The sequence below is a fragment of the Drosophila sechellia genome, chromosome X, assembly GCF_004382195.2.
Source record: "Drosophila sechellia strain sech25 chromosome X, ASM438219v1, whole genome shotgun sequence".
Lineage (NCBI taxonomy): Eukaryota > Metazoa > Arthropoda > Insecta > Diptera > Drosophilidae > Drosophila > Drosophila sechellia.
Genome location: NC_045954.1, coordinates 6,395,197 through 6,414,784, shown reverse-complemented (window position 1 = coordinate 6,414,784; position 19,588 = coordinate 6,395,197). Strand labels below are relative to the sequence as shown.

At 40.4% G+C, this 19,588-nt stretch overlaps 1 protein-coding gene across 3 annotated transcripts; it reads right to left on the bottom strand.

The window, feature by feature from the left end:
* Window positions 1-60: 60 nt before the first annotated feature.
* Window positions 61-19,540, bottom strand: LOC6612225. 3 transcript variants are annotated; one of them, XM_032726159.1, is made up of 9 exons: window positions 19,473-19,540; window positions 18,698-18,993; window positions 9,219-9,736; window positions 5,842-6,899; window positions 5,683-5,781; window positions 5,500-5,616; window positions 4,493-5,440; window positions 3,143-3,202; window positions 61-3,081 (listed from the first exon to the last, which is right to left on the bottom strand). In XM_032726159.1, exons 3-9 carry the CDS (start codon window positions 9,393-9,395, stop codon window positions 2,112-2,114), a joined length of 3,429 nt encoding a protein of 1,142 aa, XP_032582050.1. In that variant the 5' UTR covers window positions 9,396-9,736; window positions 18,698-18,993; window positions 19,473-19,540; the 3' UTR covers window positions 61-2,111. The 3 variants fall into 3 exon arrangements, with proteins under 3 accessions (XP_032582050.1, XP_032582049.1, XP_032582052.1); XM_032726158.1 differs by having other exon boundaries at window positions 18,698-19,536; XM_032726161.1 differs by having other exon boundaries at window positions 61-3,078; window positions 18,698-19,536.
* Between the last annotated feature and the right edge of the window lie 48 nt (window positions 19,541-19,588).

Genomic DNA, 19,588 nt, shown 5'->3' with positions numbered 1-19,588 from the left:
TTCATACAAAAAAATTGTAATCATTATTGTAAATCTATTTTATAAACTGCGGCTAATAAATACGATAAAAAAAAACGAAAAAAAAATATTATTTCATAATTTTAGTTTTACATGTGTTTAAATGGTACATATTTAAATATGGGTATTTTTATGTGTAATGAATACAGAAAATACTTTACACAATACGTGTGTGTGTGTGTTGTTTTGTATGTGTGTGTATGTGGGTTGGTGGAGGGAGGGAATCATTCATTGATTGATTGACAAAAAGCAGTTACAATTTTAAATTGTAAAAAAAAAATACTATCTTGCCCGCTCGCTCGGCCTCACTCAATCTGTAGCTATCTCTTTCGCTCTAACTGCCGACCTTAAAAGCTATACAAAAATAAATCGCAGACAAAATGCAACTTCATCCGCAACAACAAGAAAATAATAATAAAATAATATATTTATATTCCTAAAATTGGCTGTAAATAAATACAGTTCCGAGTGCTCGGCTTAGCTTGTCTTCATTTTCAATTCTTTTCGCTTTGTTCTTTTGTGGTTATTCTCTCATTTTTTACTAACAATTGGCTACGAAGTTTTCAACATTGATCGTTTGTTTGTTGTCTTGTTTCCATAACTATATTACTTAAATTGGGGCTTGGTTGGAGGATGGATTCGGAGTATCTGTCTATATGCAAAACGATCGGGAGAAAGAGAGCGGAAAATGGGAAAGTTAGTACTTCAGGGGATTTCCACTGCAATTTATTAAACTACAAAATTGTACTACAACGCCACTAAAAAAAAAGAGACTTATAGCTTTTGTTCTTTTTTTTTTGGATATGAATTTTTTGCCTGGTCGCGGCCCAACAAAGTTTTGGTATGTCTTTGGAAATGTATGCATCAAGCCTTTCACCGAAAAACAATTTGTTTTTAAATTTATCTAAGCTAATTTCGAATATTTAATAGAATACTTTAGTTTCGATTCAGCGAGTTGGGAAGGTACTCAAAACTTTTGAGTGGAACGTTTGGTGTTTAGTGGTGTTTAGATGTTAAATAGAAAAGTCGATTTTCCTTCTCTTTCTCCCGTCTCTCACTCTCATATATTCTGTCTCGGTTACACGATAATGTTAGACATTCATCTTGATTTTTAGGTTTATAGTTTATAATTGCACTTATGTTGCTATGTTGCTAGCTCTCTCAACTTTCAATCTAGCTGCTGTTTGTTCTGCTTCCGTTTGTTTTGTTCTGATTGTTATTTAATCGTTTGATGCATTAATTTAACTAAATTATAGATCAGTACTCAGTAATTGCTTGTGTGTGTGTGCGCGCGTGCGTGAGTAAAATAAATAAAATAAACATGGTGGAAACCTTTAAATACATTTCTCAGTTGAAAAGCACACACACAAGGATATGCGATCAATAAATATATATATATATTTAAATTATTCAAATTATCAACTAAATGTGTGTTGTGTGTGAGTGTGCGTGTGCGTGGATGGAGGACGAGGAAAAGGAAGCTGCGGAAATTAAAGAAAGGAAATTATTTCCTCACTTGGAATGAACGTGTTTTTGGACGTGTTTTTATCTTTTTTGTGTGTGACATTCTAGGAATGCTTAGCATATATATATATATATATCGGATATATATGTAAATCTAATACAGAATCATACCATATATGCTATCTCATATCGTTTACAAATACAAATACATCTCAAGCGCGCTCTCCCTTTCAAATACTATATAAAAAATACAAGTTGTTGTTGCTGTGCTGATCTATGCATATGGATTTGGGTGGCTCGAATAAAATATCTAATATAACGCAAAAGTAATTGCGGACACGATGCAGACGTTTTGTCTTGGAAATCGTAAGTCTTAAATGCTCAATTTCTCTACTTATTTCAAACAGTACCTACTAGAATATGATCCTATCAACATAAGATAGTCGGCTTGCATAATTTCTTTGAAAATGTGAAATGAAGTTCTAGATCTACAATTTCCAACACAAAATGTCCTCAAATAAATTGCCCTTCAACCTACTTGCTGACCTACAATTCTGATACACTCCAATAAGTGTAATATTTAACATCTAGATGTATGTATATGATGGGGAGGACTTCTGGTCGATCGTCTAGCGCGTAAAGGCACTGAGAAAGTGCGGCCCGCCCATGTCGAACTGCTGCTGCTCGAAGCCATCGTCGGCCAGGCCAAAACTACTGCCACCCAGTCCAGCACTGCCACCAACAACACCGCCGACGCCGGCCAAGCCAGCTGCCGCTGCGGCGGCCGCCACTGTGGCCGCTTTCAGCTGACTGATGGCCAGCATCGGTGGCTTGTCACCTGGCTTCCAGCGCCTGTGGATGCCCATCGACTTGAGCTTCTGGCAGACGGACGAGGGCGATATATTGATGCCCTTCTCAGCCAGGCGGGCCGACACCTTCCAGTACTGAATGTTGCTATCCTCCTTGATCAGCTCGAGTATTTCGCGTGTGATCTCCTTGTCGCGCAGCTCACGTTCCGCGGCCTTCAGGCGGCGGCGAGGATGCAGCAGCTTTGGTGTCGTCTGCTGCTGCTGCTGCTGTTGCTGATAGTGTGATGTGTCCGCTGGTGTGTGGTGGCGCATCTGCTGCTGCTGCTGTTGTTGTTGCTGTTTCTGCTGTTGAAGTAGCAGCTCCTGTTGCTGGCGTTGCTGCTTAAGCCGCTCCATTTGCTCCATCTGTTGTTGCTGCTGTCGTTGCATCTCCTGCTGCCGTTGCTGTTGCTCCTGTTGCTGCTGCAGCTGTTGCTGCTGCTCCTTGACGCTGAACTCATCCGAATGCCTGCCATCGGAACGCTTGTTGCGGTAGGAGAGCGGCACTCCCTTTAGAATGGCATCGCGCACTTTCCAGGCCGTCATTTGGGATACATTGAGTGCCCTGGCTATCTCCATGGTGGAGGAGTTCTGGGCCACCAGCAACTTGGCCATGGCATACTTTTCGTCATCGATGAACACGTTCGGCTTGCGTGGCTTCTTGCCGGTTGGCGTTACAGTCGCCGAGGCTGCAGATGAGCCTGGAACCGGCACTGGAGCTGCAGTGTTGCTGCTGGAGCTGCCATTGCTGCTAAGGGAGATTCCAGAGTTAATGGAAGTGTTCAATGGGTTGAAACTCGCTTGAAACTCACCTCTCGTTGCTGTTCATGTGGGGCATGGAACGCAGGGACAGGTTGACGGGCAGGGCGTGCCTATTGAATGGGGAACACGATTACGATTAGATTTTGAGCCTATTTTGAATTGTAAATATATATCTTATCTCTTGCTATCACTTTTTATACACTTCAACCGACTGTTTTGTGTAGCTGAGAACGAAAGCTAGTTTGTTGTTAGTTCTAATTTTAAATTTGGAATATTTCATCGATTAATATGACGCACATACATAGATAGAGGATTGCATTCCATATTTTGATCTTTATTTCCAAAGTTATTTAGTACAGAAAATCAGAGACAAGAACTTATGAAGAAAAAGTCAAAATTTATAGAGTGTTACGTCGTAACTTGGATAAAAATTAACACATTGGTAAAGGAATTACTGTTTTGTGCAGCTAATTACCATTTCTAAACAATAGTATCACTTTTTTGTTGATTTAGGAAAATAATATTTTTGACCACTTTTTGCATTTTATTTTTGCATACAAATTTGCAAAAAAATTAAAAAAAAATAAATTGCCATTTTTGAACACAGTTCGATTGGGATTTTAAATACAAGCTCAACTAGGTATGGCATTCCATATTTGGACCATTATTTGCAATATTTTTGCAAAAAAAAACTGATTTTATTATGTCGGAAATTCAGGAAAACGTCTTTTGCGAAAAACCTGATATTTACGTAGTTTTTTCACCATAATTTATGTAAAAGCAGTCGTAATGCTAAAAAAATAACTGTTTTTAGGAGCTAATTACCAATGCTAATAACCCCTATCGTTTTTTGACGGATTTGGAGAATTTAATTTTTCTGTACATTTTTCCATTTTTGTAAGGGTTAAATTTTTCCAAAAATTTCAAAAAAATACAATGCACAATTTTGAACACGAATCGGTTTGAAATTTAATAAGGAGTTTAACGAGGTATTGCATTCCCTATTTGGATCTTTATTTCCAAAATTAGAGCAAAAAAACTAATTTTTGAGCAAATTTTTTGATCATAAAATTCTCAAAAAATGAAATTTCCATTTTTGAATATCAGTCGACTGGAAATTTTGTCACGAGTTCAGCGAGGTATGACATTCTACTTTTAGACCACTATTTTTCGAGTTCGGCCTTAAAAAACTGTATAAGCAAGCCACCAGAAATAAACTATAAAATTCGATAGGAACGGTCGCTAATCATATTATCATAGCTAAAATATTTATGACTTATTTTGAGTGATAAGACTATTTATACCTTTATGATTTCTTAAATAAAATCGATGTCATAAGCATTTAAATAATCTTGAACGGCTACGGACGCGTGATTTATGGTTTAAGAAAAATGTCTTACATGACGGAGGGCGGATAACGTGTTAGCATCGGCATTCCACCATTGTGGGCCTTCTGCTGCTGCAGTTGCTCTCGTCCGCGATCTCGCTGCTCCCTTTCCCGCTCGCGTTGTTGCTGCTGCATCTGCAGCTGCTGGGCGTTGACGATGTGGGGGAAGTGCTGTGACTCGGCTAGCAGACGTTTATAGGCCTCGACATCGGGCCGCGCGGCAGCATGTACCTGCACAGGCACTGGCATCCCAGAATTACCCAGCGTTGGCGGCTGTAATGGCGGCGCGGGCGAAACGGATCCGGGCCGTCCACCATTCGAATGGTGCTCGTTGTTTTCGGTGCCCTCGAAGGGATCGTGATCAATGTGATCGGAATCGGGATCCGGATCGTAGCCATTTTGAAGCAATCCACAAACGGCATCCTCATCGCCCATATAACCAGCCGTTTCCTCAGCTCCGATCTCGTCTGCTCCGCACTCATCAACCAGGCCCAGTTGATGATGCGAAGGATGATGATGCTGTTGCTGCTGCTGATGCTGATGCTCCTCATCCTCGCTGTCCTGTCGTTCCTCTTTGATAAGACCCAAGCCGAGGTGGCTATAGGGAAGACTCAAATGATGGTGTTCGCGTTCACGTTCCGCTTGTGCCGCAGCAGCAGCTGCTGCCTGCTGCTGTTCCTCCTGCTGGTGATGCTGCAGCTGTATTTGCTGATGATGCTGCTGTTGCTGCAGCTGTTGCAGGTGCTGCTCCTCCTGCGATGGATCCACAACGCGCTCATGCAAACTGACTCCATTTACCAGACTTTTGCGCAAGCGCCAGGCGAAGGTGCGCGAGATGTTCAGCTCGTTGGCGATCACCGTCGTGGTAGCCTCACGCAATATCAACTGCTTGGCCAGGGCAATCTTCTTTGCATCCAACTTGATGCGAGTGCGCCCCTTTCTCTTGTTGGCCAGCCCAAGTCTTAAAGATTAAACACAAAACATTAGAAAAGTTTCTCGAGTTATATATCTCTAACTTACTTGCGATTATTTATGTGCAGATCGGGAGCCGTAGGCTTGCGTGCTCCTCCGGCGGCAACCCGCTTGGGGAAATTATTGAACTGCACAATGTTTTGCTTGAAAAGCTGTTGCAGTGGCCTATAAAGAGGAATAACCAGATGTTTTGACTCACATAAAGTTGTTATTTTCCGATGAATCACTTACATTTTGGCCGCCTTCGAAGGACAGCCGGTGCGCTTATGCCAACCCAGATGATGGCCTGTGGGGAAGAGGACATGACAATCTGAGCACTGCATCGGTCGACTGAAACCCCAAGAAATGCAATGGATAAGTCAATATACGAAATTATTCTTTCGCACTCACGTTTGATTGCGACGCTTCTTGACACACCGACCGCGTCGTATGTGCTTCTCCAGAAAACGCTTGTAGAAGTAGGTCTTGCGGCAGTTGCTGCACTCGTACACCGGACCCGGTGCTCCATGGACGCTCTGCATGTGCGCCTTGAGGATCTGCTTCATCTCGAAGATCTGATAGCAATGGGGGCATTGGAAACCTGGATCCTGCAATGCCTGAACCACGCCAACGCCGGCTCCATTGACCAAATCATTTGGAATCGACGTATCCGCTAAAGCTTCATCACCCGGAGTGATCAATTCAATTTCGGGTATAAGTGGGAGCGACATTTCCTCATCCTCATCATCGTCGCCGTCGTGGTGCTGCTGGTCGAGATCGAGCTCCAAGTCCTGACCCGGCGGACCGGTGGCGGAGCCATTGGGAAACTTGTTCATCTGATGTTGCATATACTCCTGCATCAGGCGAATGGAATTGAAGTCGAAGGGTTCCTTGGGATGACCGGCATGGCCGGTGATCTCGCCATCGTCGCTATGGTGCGGATTTAAATGATTGATCTCCTCCACATCATTGTCATCCTCGTGGTTCGCTTCCCTCAACTCCATGCCGTTTCGGAGTAGATCCCCTCCTCCACCGGCATTGAGGCCTGGTTCGTGATGGTCATCAATCTCATCGTGGATCTCATCAGCCTCATTTCCACGATGGCCATTAATGGTATGTCCATGACCATTTTGAAGGCTCTTTTGTTCCTCGCCAGCAACGACATCATTGTCGTTATCCTGCTCCTGTTCATTGTCCTCATCCTCGTCATCGGAGGAGGAACTGCTGCTGGTGGAACTGCTGCCGCTTCCGCTGCTGCTCCCGCTGCCACTGCTGCAACCGCTGCTCTTGGCCTGGTCGGCAGCAGCACTCGCCTCCAGCGGATCCGCGCCCTCGATCTTCTGGAGCCTTAGTTGCTGGCGATAAAAACTGTCCGCCTCCTCGCACTTCTTCTTAAACACGCAGGCCGATATGGCCGTCTTAGCACATCCGACGCACACCTGTTGCGGTAGGGTGTCGTTTTTGCTAATCTAGAAAGCATAGAATAACATGGGAAAATAGGCTTTAAATGCACATTTAAACTCTGACAAATCTATGATAACAAACGTAACGGTTATCTAAACTGCCAGATCGATGGAAAATACCGCTAATCGATTTCAAAGCTCGCTGTGATTCACAGTGATTAGTCATGACAACAAACGGAAATGACAGATTTTCAAATTTACGCAATACTTTTTCTGTATCTAAAATTAACTTGTAAAATATATATGTAAGTTGCAGGACAACGGTATTCCCAGGCGTTGCCAGATTGCTAACAGACATACACGAATGCCCAATGGCAACATAAAATTCCTTGAATTGGCAACATAATCTACTCAAGTGGGAAAATTGCACAAATAAACCAGAAAATTGCAGCATTTCAACGGTTAAGGAAAAACACATAAGAAGAAAATCAAATTGAAATATGCACATGAATTGCCGAAGACAAACAGGCGAGAAAACACACAGAGCCACCCCATTCACATTCACGTGCCGCCCCTCACTTTACCCCTTACTTTGCCCCTTACCAGCCCAGAATCGAGGGGCCAACGAACGTCTAAGCCGAACATAAAGTGGAAAATGGGCAAAGAGCGAGTACACAGAGCGAAAAGTACTGGCTCCATTGTTGCATAACATTTCCTATACTATTTCAAGGACCGAGTTGGCATCCCAAAAAAAGATGTAATATCCTTTAGCTCTTGTATCTAAATCAAATCTATATATAAGCAAACCATATAGTTAAAGATGGTGTGTAGTGGCATATATTTTCAATTATACCATTTGTTTCTTTTCGTGTACGAGAGCGACAGAGATTAGGAGAACTGGCGAAAGAGAGTCATCAAGAGAGCCAAGATTGTAAAGTTAAGTAAAGGAAAAATGTATGGAATTAAGCCAAGCACATACAAACAAACATTCAAACACACAAGCAAACACTTCTAAACAGCAATTCAAACGGTAAATTATTTTACAAAAGCCAAGACAAGACAAGACAGAGTAGAGAAACGAAGAGATACGAAATGAAATGAAGAAATACAAAATCCGAAGACAAGACCCACAAGAAATTCCATCGAACGGCAAACGGAAAAAATATGAAATGCTCGTTGAAAAAATTGTATACACAATACACAATATGAATAAAATAAACTAACCAAAGCCGAAGCCGAAACCATTCCACCGAACAAATAAACACCAAACAGAATAAATGGCCAAAGAGGAGTGGAGCAACAAGACAAAGCAATGAAAACTGATTCCAAATTACACACACACTTGTGCGGCTCGGATATAAGATATAAGATATATTATGTACATACGTACTGGCGAATGTGTATGAAAATTAATATGAATAATAAATACGCCGAGTGGCTGTGTTGGTGTGAATAACTTTCATGTGTTTGCTTTTTTTAGTTTTAGTATTCCACGAAGAAGAACACAACAACAATCTTGGATTACACACAAACAGTGGGCTCAAATAGTCGACACACCTCGTTAAAAATAAATACATACACCCTACCCTATACACCCTAAAAACATCTTTCAGCTCAACTATGCATGTGCGAATAAGACCAAACACAATTTGCTTCCTGCCATTGCATGTGTTTCGATTTTGATGTATTCTAAGCCCTCTTGGAAACGCTGATGGGCATGTACATACATATGTGTATGTATGGAATACAAATTAGGATCGATTTTATAGGCAAACAGCTCGAAAAGCTCTCCAGAATCAATGGGATAGAAAAGAAAACAAGCCATTCACAGCAAAACATTAAAATCAATAACTACACTGGTCGCTAGCCAAAAAAACCGTTCGTTTGATTTGTAAAACGCTTGGGAAATAATCTACAAATAAATGTACACCTTGTGGAATGAACAGTTTTTATGAATATTAGGGCACTCCACGCGCTAGTTTATTTTAATCAGCCATTATAAAAGCGGCCCTAAAACATTTCTTATCAAAAAGTTTACCATCTCTAGATGATAAGAGGTCTATGTAAATGGAAACCCACAATACCTGCTCTGCAAACTAAATTTACTTATTTAAGCTAGCGTATGTATGTATGTAGGTCTTTAGACTTGGGCCTAACTTCTTAACAACACGTTGCAATACTGTATAGCTCTACTCGTAACAGAGTTTTCTTTTGCGTGTTACCACTGTATGGGAAGTCTGCAATTCTTGACCTTCGGTTCACCCGCTTCTTCTTCGTCACCTGCTTGCTTGCTCTTCCGTCCGGTTTTCTTGGTGTTCGGATTGCTCCCCTTTTTACTGTGAGCCCCCATTTCATTTGCCCCCCTTTTCAGCGATTTCCACTCACCTTGACGTTGGCCAGCGTGGTAATCTTCTGCCAAAGCGCATCCTCGCCGAAGATGGGTATCATTGGCAGGTTGGCTGTGGCTGCTGTTGTGGTGTTGTTCTGCTGCTGGTGGGTGGTGATGCAGATGCGACATAGGGGCGCACTTCCGCCCACAACCTCCGGCTGTTCGCACTCCATCGCGGGAGTTTGGAACGGAGGGAACTGGAACTGGAATCGAAGGAGATGGAGCTGCTGCAGGAGTAACAGGAGTAACCGCTGGCCATCAACTGCATGCCTTCCAATGGTTCTGGGTCCTTCTGCTTCCACTAAGCGTCGTCGTACCGCGAATCTCCGCCAGTGGGTGGACCAGATCAATCAGTAACCAAGTCCGCTATCGATGGATTGATGGGATGAAGACGACCGGCAACAAGTGGCACTCTCTCGCGCGAGAGAGCGGCGGGCGGAACGAACGGAATGGAGAGCGAACGCACGGAACACAGAAAAGAAACGTTGCGATTGTACCGACGACGTTTGGTAAACTGAAATGGGAATGCAGAGCAGAACAAGAAAACTATTTATTAATAATGGGGCAGAAACGGAAAAAAATGTGTGTACGAAAAAAACAAGAATAAATACATACAAGGAAATATGATACAAAGGCAACGACGTTTAAGACGCAAAGAAAACTAAATAAGAGTTAACAAAACACTGAGCGAGCAAACTAGAAAATAAATGTGAAAAATAAAAAAAAAACACAGGCACACACAGTTATGACAACACAATGGCACACTGATACAAACATACTCCTTGCCCCCTGCGTACAAACATCCGTACAAGCATATATTTATTGTGTGGATTTCAACAAAAACAACAGCAGCAACAACAAAACAATTCTTACTGTCGTAGCCGACGTACAAAAGTTATGAACTTGATACACACACAGGCACATACGAAAATAAAATTACACAAAAGAAAACAAGTCGAAACTAAAAAATAACATTCATGCACACACACACAACCTCACACGCACACTATTACAACGGGGGTATCTCACAGATACAGCGACAGTGAGACACGAACAAATAATAATAGCAAAAATCGTAACGAAACGAAATGAAATAAACTTTATATCTACAAAGTTGAAATTGTGGGGTGGGGGGGTGAGGTTCGGGGTGGTTGTAGACGAGATAGGGCGGAAGACAAAGCACACGATAAAGTACGATAAATTCATGCTCGCGCTCTTTCGCACATTATGGAATGAGAAAAATTGCTGTAATTTAGTTGAGCAATTAAGTTTTAGTTCGCCATATTCGCTCCATCGATAAACGCATCTCGATCAATAAATCAGCAGTGTCATCGATAAGCCAGCGGCAAAGTCATCGAACTATCGACGTTTTCATTCAATTTAACTCCCCCCATTCCCCATCTCGCTGGCCCCAAGCCCCCACAACTACTGAAAAGAACAAGGTGAACGAACGGAAATGGAAAATGCGTGGAACACAGCACGGAGAACTACGAACAAATTCCAAATGCAATTCAAGTTCAGCACTGGAATGCAAAAATTCTCAACCAGTTTCGCCTCCCGAGAACTTTTTGCAAAAATCATATCCCAAAAAAGAAAAATAAGAGAAAAAAGACGTAGTTTGTGTGGGGGCAATGGGGGGTTAAGAATCCTAGGCACATGAGTTTGCAAATTGAAATTCTGTTTTGATCTTCAGCGCAATCTCTCTTTAACCCCCCATCTGCATTGGGGAAAGAGAACAAGAATGAGCTCTCGCATAATGATGCACAGAGAGCGAGAGCGAACATGAGAGGGGAATAGCACCTGGAAACTGGAACTGGTAAAAAGACCAAAGCAATTTGCAATACATATTTGTACAACGAGTGCTAAACCCCGTCGCCTCCCACTCCGTAAAGTAGTAAGTGCATGCCAAGATGTGAACAAAGTCGATCTTCCAAACACAAAAATCATCGATACTAAATTAGTAGTTTCAGGTGTAGTATCTTTCAGGTGAAGATTTACATAAATTTCAAGCTTGATTCTTATCATAATCACATATTTCAATATTACACAGTACTAACAATGGTCGAAACCAAATTACCAAAATACATTGCATACTTTACAACGTCCTATCAAGGCCTATTGGAACATACATACGAATTCAGAGCATGCGTTTAAAGATAATTAAAGTATTTAATTAATACTGTAACTTTATAACGAATTCAAAGTACGAAAATGTCAAAGTCAAAGCGTTCGTACACTATAAAACTGGAACCACTTTTTTTTATTACAAATAATTCGAGAAACAAAACTTGTTTGCGTTCCATAAATAATCTTTAAAAGAAACTTGAATTTCTATGAGACAGATGGTGGTTGGAATTATGGAAGTTCGACTGTATATGAATAGTTTTCATGTCTGTGCTCTGTAAGCGGCCCGCATATGGAGCTATCCCTCTCGCTTCCACCTCTATCAATTGCCATTTCAAGTCAGAGCCAGACATTGTTTAAGTTTAAAATAAAAATTAAATAAAAATGAAACCCATATAAAGACGCCCGATGTTGGTCAGGGGTGGGGGGGCGGAGCAATGGTGGTGGGAAACGTCGCGGTTTTACACATATGAGAAAATATACGGAATACGGAGCATGAAAGAAAAAAAAACTTTATAACAAACGAAATGCTTATTACTTATGAGAAGAGGGTTTTTGGGGGAGGTGGAAGGTGGAAGGTGGAAGGTGGGATGTAGGAGCTCTGTCTTGTGCGTAAGAGTCGAGCGGAAAAGCAGGCAGAAAAGTCAAGAAACTCGAGATTTCTGCTTCTGCACAAAGACAAGACTAGGAGACTAGAGAGAGAGAAGATTTCAATTCGTTGAGCCGAAGTCGAAGCTCCAAACGAACCGAGGCGAACCCCAACACGAACAGCAACGAACCCGAAACCAAACCAAACCGAACTCAACTCAGCTGAACTGAACTGAACAACTTTACTCTACAACTATTCAAGAAGTCGCGTCGAGAAAAGCAAATACACACTACTTACACTTACTATCCCATATATTCCAGGGAGAAACATGTGTGTTGGTTGCCTTTGCTTGTTGGTTTACCTCCACTCACACTGTGGAACTTAAAACTTTGTTATTTCTTTTTTATGATTATTTTAGCTATTGTACAGTTCCACAGAAAATTTATACACCGCACACGAACGACCAACTTACAAGGGGGCGGTTGGAGGTGGGAGGTGGGCGGTAGATGGTGGGTTTTTACTATACATAAAGACATACAGATATAGCATACCGCACCGTACCATACAGAATTTAATATTTGTGAGCATATTTGCGGACGGCTATGGAATGGTATAGAACAGAATAGAAGCACAAGAACGTCGAGAAGACGAAGAAGCACATCTAGAAGAATTGAAGACAGAACGCGCAATGACAAAGTAAACTCTTTTATCGGTATTCGTAACGTGTGTGCAAGAAGTACTGGATAAATTCTAAACGCTGTCGTTGACTTAGAAAGTATTCCAAATAATAAGCACATGAAGAACAAGAAGTGGGCAATTCTTCTGTAAGCTCACCGGCATTCTTTTTTGCCATTTTCCATCTGAAGATCACAGATCAAGAACCCGAGGAAGTAGGGAAAAAGGGCAACAAAGCCCTCCATGGCCTTGCATAACAAATTGCTATGTTCATAATTGATTTGAGACTCCTGCATGCAACAGTTTAGGGGCAAAAATAAAGATACGGCCAGCAGAGAGATAGGAAGACAGTTGTGAGAAAAGAAAGCGGAAAAGGGGGTGCGAGCTAAAGAGATTGTACTGATTATGCAATGCCCCCAAAAAGAATATCATTATTCCTATCTCCGACTTATACAGACATATGAACATGCATGGACAACTACAGTGATGCCTCGGAAGTTGCTTCTAAAACACGCTCGAGTTGTTCAACTCCACCAATTCCAATCCAATATGATAATCAAAAATTAATAAAAAGTGTTCCTATGAACACGATAGTGCCTATTGCTTGTTTACACTAACCCGTTCTCTGATTTACAAGTGGGAAATTGTTGATGAAACTCACACCATTAATAAATAATGATATACTGATTGCAAGGCCCGATTTCTAGATGTGTTTATTATTTTAATACTCGGCACTGTCAGGAGAACGGGGTATATTCAATATACTATATTGTATTTGTGTAACATCGAGAAGGTTTTGCTGTTTCGATCCGATAAAGTGTATGCATGTATGTATGATCTTTTCGATTAGGTTGGAAATATTTTGTAATCAGTTCTTATTGAAATCCAAGATAAGGTAATCTTAGGCATATTATTTGACCAGAACTTAGGCTTGTTCCATTGCGTTATTTTGAAACATTTCTTATCTACAGGTCAGCGAAGCAGGTTGTCTCACTTAGCCAGCAACCACTGTGCTGCACATTGAGACCGCATATGAACGGTCGGTGGTAAAGAGATGGCAAATCGAGGTGAGGTGAGGTTGGTAATTACAAACTCACGACAATGTGCGACGTGAACAATAATTTTACGTGTACTTGCAATAACAATAGCTCCGGAAGAAGACACACCAGCACACACACAAACACACACACACGAGTGATTACAGTGGCCAGCGTGTCTGTGTGAGGAAATGTGCACTCACAAGCATCTGCAAGTTCAACCATAATAAAAAATTAAAGAGAGGATTGTAATGTGTTGGACGTTTGTTTGTATGTTTTGTTTATTTCTTTGCCGTCAGTTGGCGAGATATTAATTTCGATAGTCGCTCGATATCGATAGCTTCGTTTAGGTATCAGGTTTATCTGATTATGTAAACAATTTTACTCAACTGTGCCCCGATATTGTATGCACACATACATATGTACATAAGAGTAGCACCGAACCAAACCTAGATAAATGCTGATATTTTCGTTTCGCGGAAACACTCGAATAAATATTACGATTAAAATTCTACAGAACTGAAAAGAAAACAAAAAGAAATAGACTTATATGCGTGCAAAGTAAAGCTTCAAGCAAACAAATAGAAGCGCGGTGATAATGAAGATTATGGCAATGATGATGATGATGGAGAGCAAGGATATTAAATCAAAAAAAAAGAAAAAGAAATATATACAACAACTAGCGCTACGAAGGGGCTGTAAGCCAAGTCAACAGACCGCTTCCACAAAAGGAATTGCGTGTGGGCGGGTGGGGGTGCCGAGAAGAAAGGAAACAGCTTGGAAGAACAGGAATCAAAACTGGCAACAAGGGGAAAAAGCCAGGCCAAAAACTAGATGAAAAACTTGGCAATGGCCAAAGATAAGCCTCAGATGAGAGGAGCGAATAGCAAACACAGAACCGAGGAACCGAAGAACGCCGATGCGAAAGAACCACGAACCCATAAGCAAGAGAAGAAACCAGCCAGAAGAAAGAACCAGGCGCGCTCAATAGACAAGTTTCATATGCAGCAAACTTGCCCATAAAAGCATCAAAGATGCAGCGCCCTCTCTTCACATCTTCCCAACAGCGTTGCAAAAAAAAAAAACACACACACAGATGTGTTCAACATAATAGGAGCCTTAAGAATATGACGTTGTCTTGTAGAACCGGAAGAAACCAATTCCGATAAAACAATGAATTGAGAAGCTATTTTTAGGATGCATCTGTAGAATCTCACGAAACTTGAAGACCCAGTGCAATAAAGTACCAATATAAGAACTGCCTTTCAAACAATAAAACAAACGCGATCCTTGACCTTTCGTTTAAATTCCTTGTGACATTAATTCTAAGCTATAACCCTGTTGAACAATGAATGAGAATTTTTTGAAGAATTACTTTGACACTTTCTTGCAAGAATTTAAATATATATAAATTCAGCAAATTGGATCGACAATGAGAACAGGGTTACTATTATTTTGACCTCATTTGTTCATACCAAGGGGAATCGCAGTGGAAATCCTCCAACCGCAAAAGCTCGCTTGATTGATACCCTGTAGCTGGGTGGGCGAGGGGGGTTCTGGCTGAATGGGGAGGAGATCGTTTGGTGCGGTTTGGTCGTCGGAAAACCACAGAAAGAGAAAGAAGAAAAGAACCCAAAGAAACTGTGCAGCATAGAAAAGTTTACAGCTTGGAAATATTTTTATGGCCTTACATTTTGTGCTTTACTTGACTCTTGTGTGCGAATGTGAGTGAGGGAGACGGGTGCGACGAGTGCAAAGGAGATAGCACGAGCACGTGCAATAAATGCAATTACCACATTCAAGCTAGCATCTGTCTCCATGTGTGTGTGTGCGAGAGTTTATGGGTTCAAGTTGTACATTTTCTACAGACTTTTATAGACGATTCTGATATAAGGGGTATCAAGGGTTGGATTGATTATTATCTCGAAAGGTCGCACATTATGACTTGCAAGTTGGTGCCCAGCCATTTACCCATCTTCAGTTATAATGGCAAATACTACAATATAGTCCTATAAATAGTGGAATTTAGCAAAGCTATTTTAATTTACAAAATATGAAAGCTCTGTGATTCAATACATATGTGGTTTTCTTGAAACTGCAATTTGTATTTGTAAAACCAGTTTTCAGCATTATAGTTATTGTATAATCTAAATATGCTGACATGCCAGTACACTTTATACTCGAAAAAATAAACAATAGTTACAAAACACCCCAATTTCGTAGGGGTATCACATAGTCGAGTTCTAGTGTTTGGCCCAACACTACTTACTTATTTTATGCGTTCACCAAACTTGAGGAGCAAAAACAAACAAAGCAAAAAGTCTTGGAACTTAAACGACATGTGACTTTGCGCTTTATTTGCCTTTTGCTTTTGTCTTTTGATTTGGCTGCATTTGTTGTGTTTTCTGATTTTCCTCAGTTTTTTCTATATTTTCTGTTACTGCACTTACATTTGTCGTATATTTCGTATTCAAACATACCTACATATTTTTTCTTCATATGCATTTTTATGTGCGTGTGAGTTGTCTATGATTGTCGAGTGTGTGTGCCTGTGTGTGAGTGGGGTTACGGGTGTGTGTATCTGTGTGTGCTTGCCTCGGATCAAATTTGTTGAATTGTTTATTTAGTACGCTGCTCTATTGTTGTTGCTATTGCTGTAGCTGTTTATTGCTATTGCCGTGTGTGTTGCCTTGTTTTTTTTTTCCACCGTGTGTTTTTCTCTTTTTTATTCAATTTTTTTATTCGTTATTGTTATTATCGTTAGTTGGCTGCAGCAGTTGCATTCGCTCTGATCGTCTTTCGTTTGGTTAGTTTTTCCTTTTTTTAGTTTTGCCTTTTGCCGTCTCTTTCGTTTTTGGTATTTGTAAATTACATAAATTGTCTTGGACTATAAATTACGGGAAGATTATTATGGATTGTTGGCTGTGTGTCTTGTCTGCTTGTCTTGGTAACGAAACGAAACGATACGATATGAAAAAAAACCGCACTCAAAAGTCACTTCTCGCTTCGACTTCGTTTTTTATGCTTTTATAGAGATCTGCATTTAATGATACTCGAGTAGTTACATATGCATATCGGCAACTCTTTGTTTTTCTTGTTGGTTTCTTTGAGTGTACCTGTGCATGGGCCACCACAAACAACTGCGTCCACAAAAATAGTGGTGCTGTTCTTCGACATATTATGTCAACATTTTGAATGTTTCGATATGAAGAATTATATTGCCAAAGTTATAAATTGAAAATTATACATGCAACATTTTAATATTTCAAAATGTCATTATACTAGCAACAAAACCCTGAACCATGGCGTATTTTTTCAAGTGTTAAACAAACATATACTATGCATTAAAGCAGCACTATCATGTTGAACCCAGCTGTAAATAGGTGTGTGTGTGTTGCCTTATTAATGTTGCAGTTTTTATTTGAGCTCCGCTTGTTGTTTTTGTTGTTTCTGAGTCACAAAGAAGCGAGCTTGGAAATTGGAAATGGGATATGGTAATGGTAATGTTAACAAATATGTGCAGCTCCACTCGTCTAGTGGGTTTTTGTCTTCTTTTTTCTGCAAATGCCAGCTATGCCAGCTATAGAAAAAAGGGAAGGGCCTAAACAAAGTAAAGGATCACAAAAGGGGTTGCAATGATCATTCGCAGAAAACAGGAATCTTTTACCTTTTAATAGCGGAATATCAAGTTATCGCATTTAAGTGCCTAGCACGCAAATTATGGCTTATGGGAAAGATGGTAATCATTGTTTGGAATTTACCAAGCTCGATGGATTTTATAATTTCATGTCGATTTGGATATAAATATATGCGTATTTATCGAATTATTTAACAATTAAACAAACCAGAGAAAAATTATATTTTCCCTAACAAGTGTCATGCATGAAATCTGGGGCATTGTAACAAAAAACTATTTAAACATTGGCGGCTTCAAGGCAATTTTTTATTTATAGAAAATGACAAGCTTGTGACAAATGATCCAACACACATACTATTAAAGTTAAAGCTGTGTTCTGTTTATTATTATTCTTCAAATTAACGATCGAATTTGAAACCAATTGGAATATCAATTAGCTAAATGGCGCATTAGCCAACACTGTACGTGGACTATTCTATATTGGTATAGAAAAAGAAACAAAACTAATGGGAAAAACATTAGGTGGCTATCTCGACGTATGTAATTAATTTTAGGTACCCGATATCTTTTCGAGAGTTCTACATTCAAATGTTGCATAACGATCGAGATTCCAATCGGAATTTGTTCAGACATCAAAGTAATAACTTATCGGAACTGCCTCAGAGTAACCGTTGTGCATGCGTGTGCTTGTTTGATTTTTAGTTCGGCTTTTTTTAGTGATCGCCGAACATGCGGTGTAGAAATTTCCGCTAACGAAAACAACAACAAAAATTTCACTTAATTCAATTTATGTACAATGCAAACGCACCCATACATACAGATGCGAGGGCACTTACAGATACAAAACATACCGACATTGTCGTATTTTAACCTGACTTGTTGTTTTTCTCTATTTTATCAAGCGGGTGATCAAATACGAAAGAACAATAAACACGGAGAAACGCACACACACTTAGTGTCTTAAACATTTTCGTAGGCATATTCAAAAAAAAATAAACGAACAAAAAACGTAATCTTTAGACATACTGAGATACAGATACCGACATACAGACACACCAGCAGACATACACACGAATACAAGTTAACGCACTGATTTAACGTAACTATTTTAATAAGAACTAGCGAAAGAGAGAGCCAAGAAAAATGAGAGAAAATTGAGAGAGCCAGAGCGGCGCAAAAGGAGAGCACAAGGAGCGTGCGAGCGGGACGGGTATAGAAAGGCAATAGCAATAGCAATAGCAATAATAACAATAATAAATTGAAGAGTTAAACTAATAATGAAAATGTGTGTACATGTGTGTTTGCCTCTGATTGTACATATATATGCATGTATGTATGTAGCATGTATGGCTTTCTCGCTCTAGCGAGTAGTATAGTAATAATAAAGTCAAGTAAAATCGTCGTCGCACATACCTTTATTTAGTCGAAATTGCTATGTATTAATCTTGCTTTTTCCTCTTCTTCTTTGACGTTGACTTCGCTGCTTTGCTATGCTGCTTGCTGTTGTTGTTGTTGCTGCTGCTGCGGCTTACTGTTGTTGTGTTTGATACTTTTGTTATTTGCCGTTGGTTTCGCGTTGTTTTTGTTGCTTTTCTTATAAGTTTTTCACACACAACAGAATCAAAATGGAATGTGAATGTGTAAAATTGTTGTATTTATTATTAACTGCTTTTTTGAAGCAGTTGCCTTGAATGTCTGTTTATCTGTCTCTGTATGTTTGTATGCGAGAATAGTTAATTATGTTAGTGCTTATATAAATTTGAATACCGTTGCTCAGATCTGATTTGTTCTTTGCTTTACATTTGCTTTTCTTTGCTTTGCGCTTGGCTTTTCTTCATGCCTTTCCTTTCGCTGCACATTCAATTGAAGGAAAACCCGAGAGAACGAGAACCAAAAACAAACAAACAAAAAGGATGAGCGTACAGGGGGGGCTGGGAGCAAGGTGCTCAGAGGGTTGGGGGGACCCGACGACACACGCACGCAGTCAAATCGCAGTTATAAAATGTATGTTTATCTCTCTGTGCCTGTGTGTGCTTGTGTGTGTGAATCGCTGGCGAATGACAATCAAAGGTAAACACAATTAAGAATGCGCCTATTGTTGCAGTTGTCGTTGCTTTTTGCGATTATCGTCGTCGTTGTTATTATTGTTATTTGACTTTTGTAGAGCGGCAAAGGTAAACTACGCTACCTGTGCCAACTGGCGCCGCATTACACGAGCACACACGTCCGTTCACGTCGAGAACCAAAACAAAAATGCGGTGCAACATGGCCTGTGCTGTCATTCCACCATTCATTCACTCAACT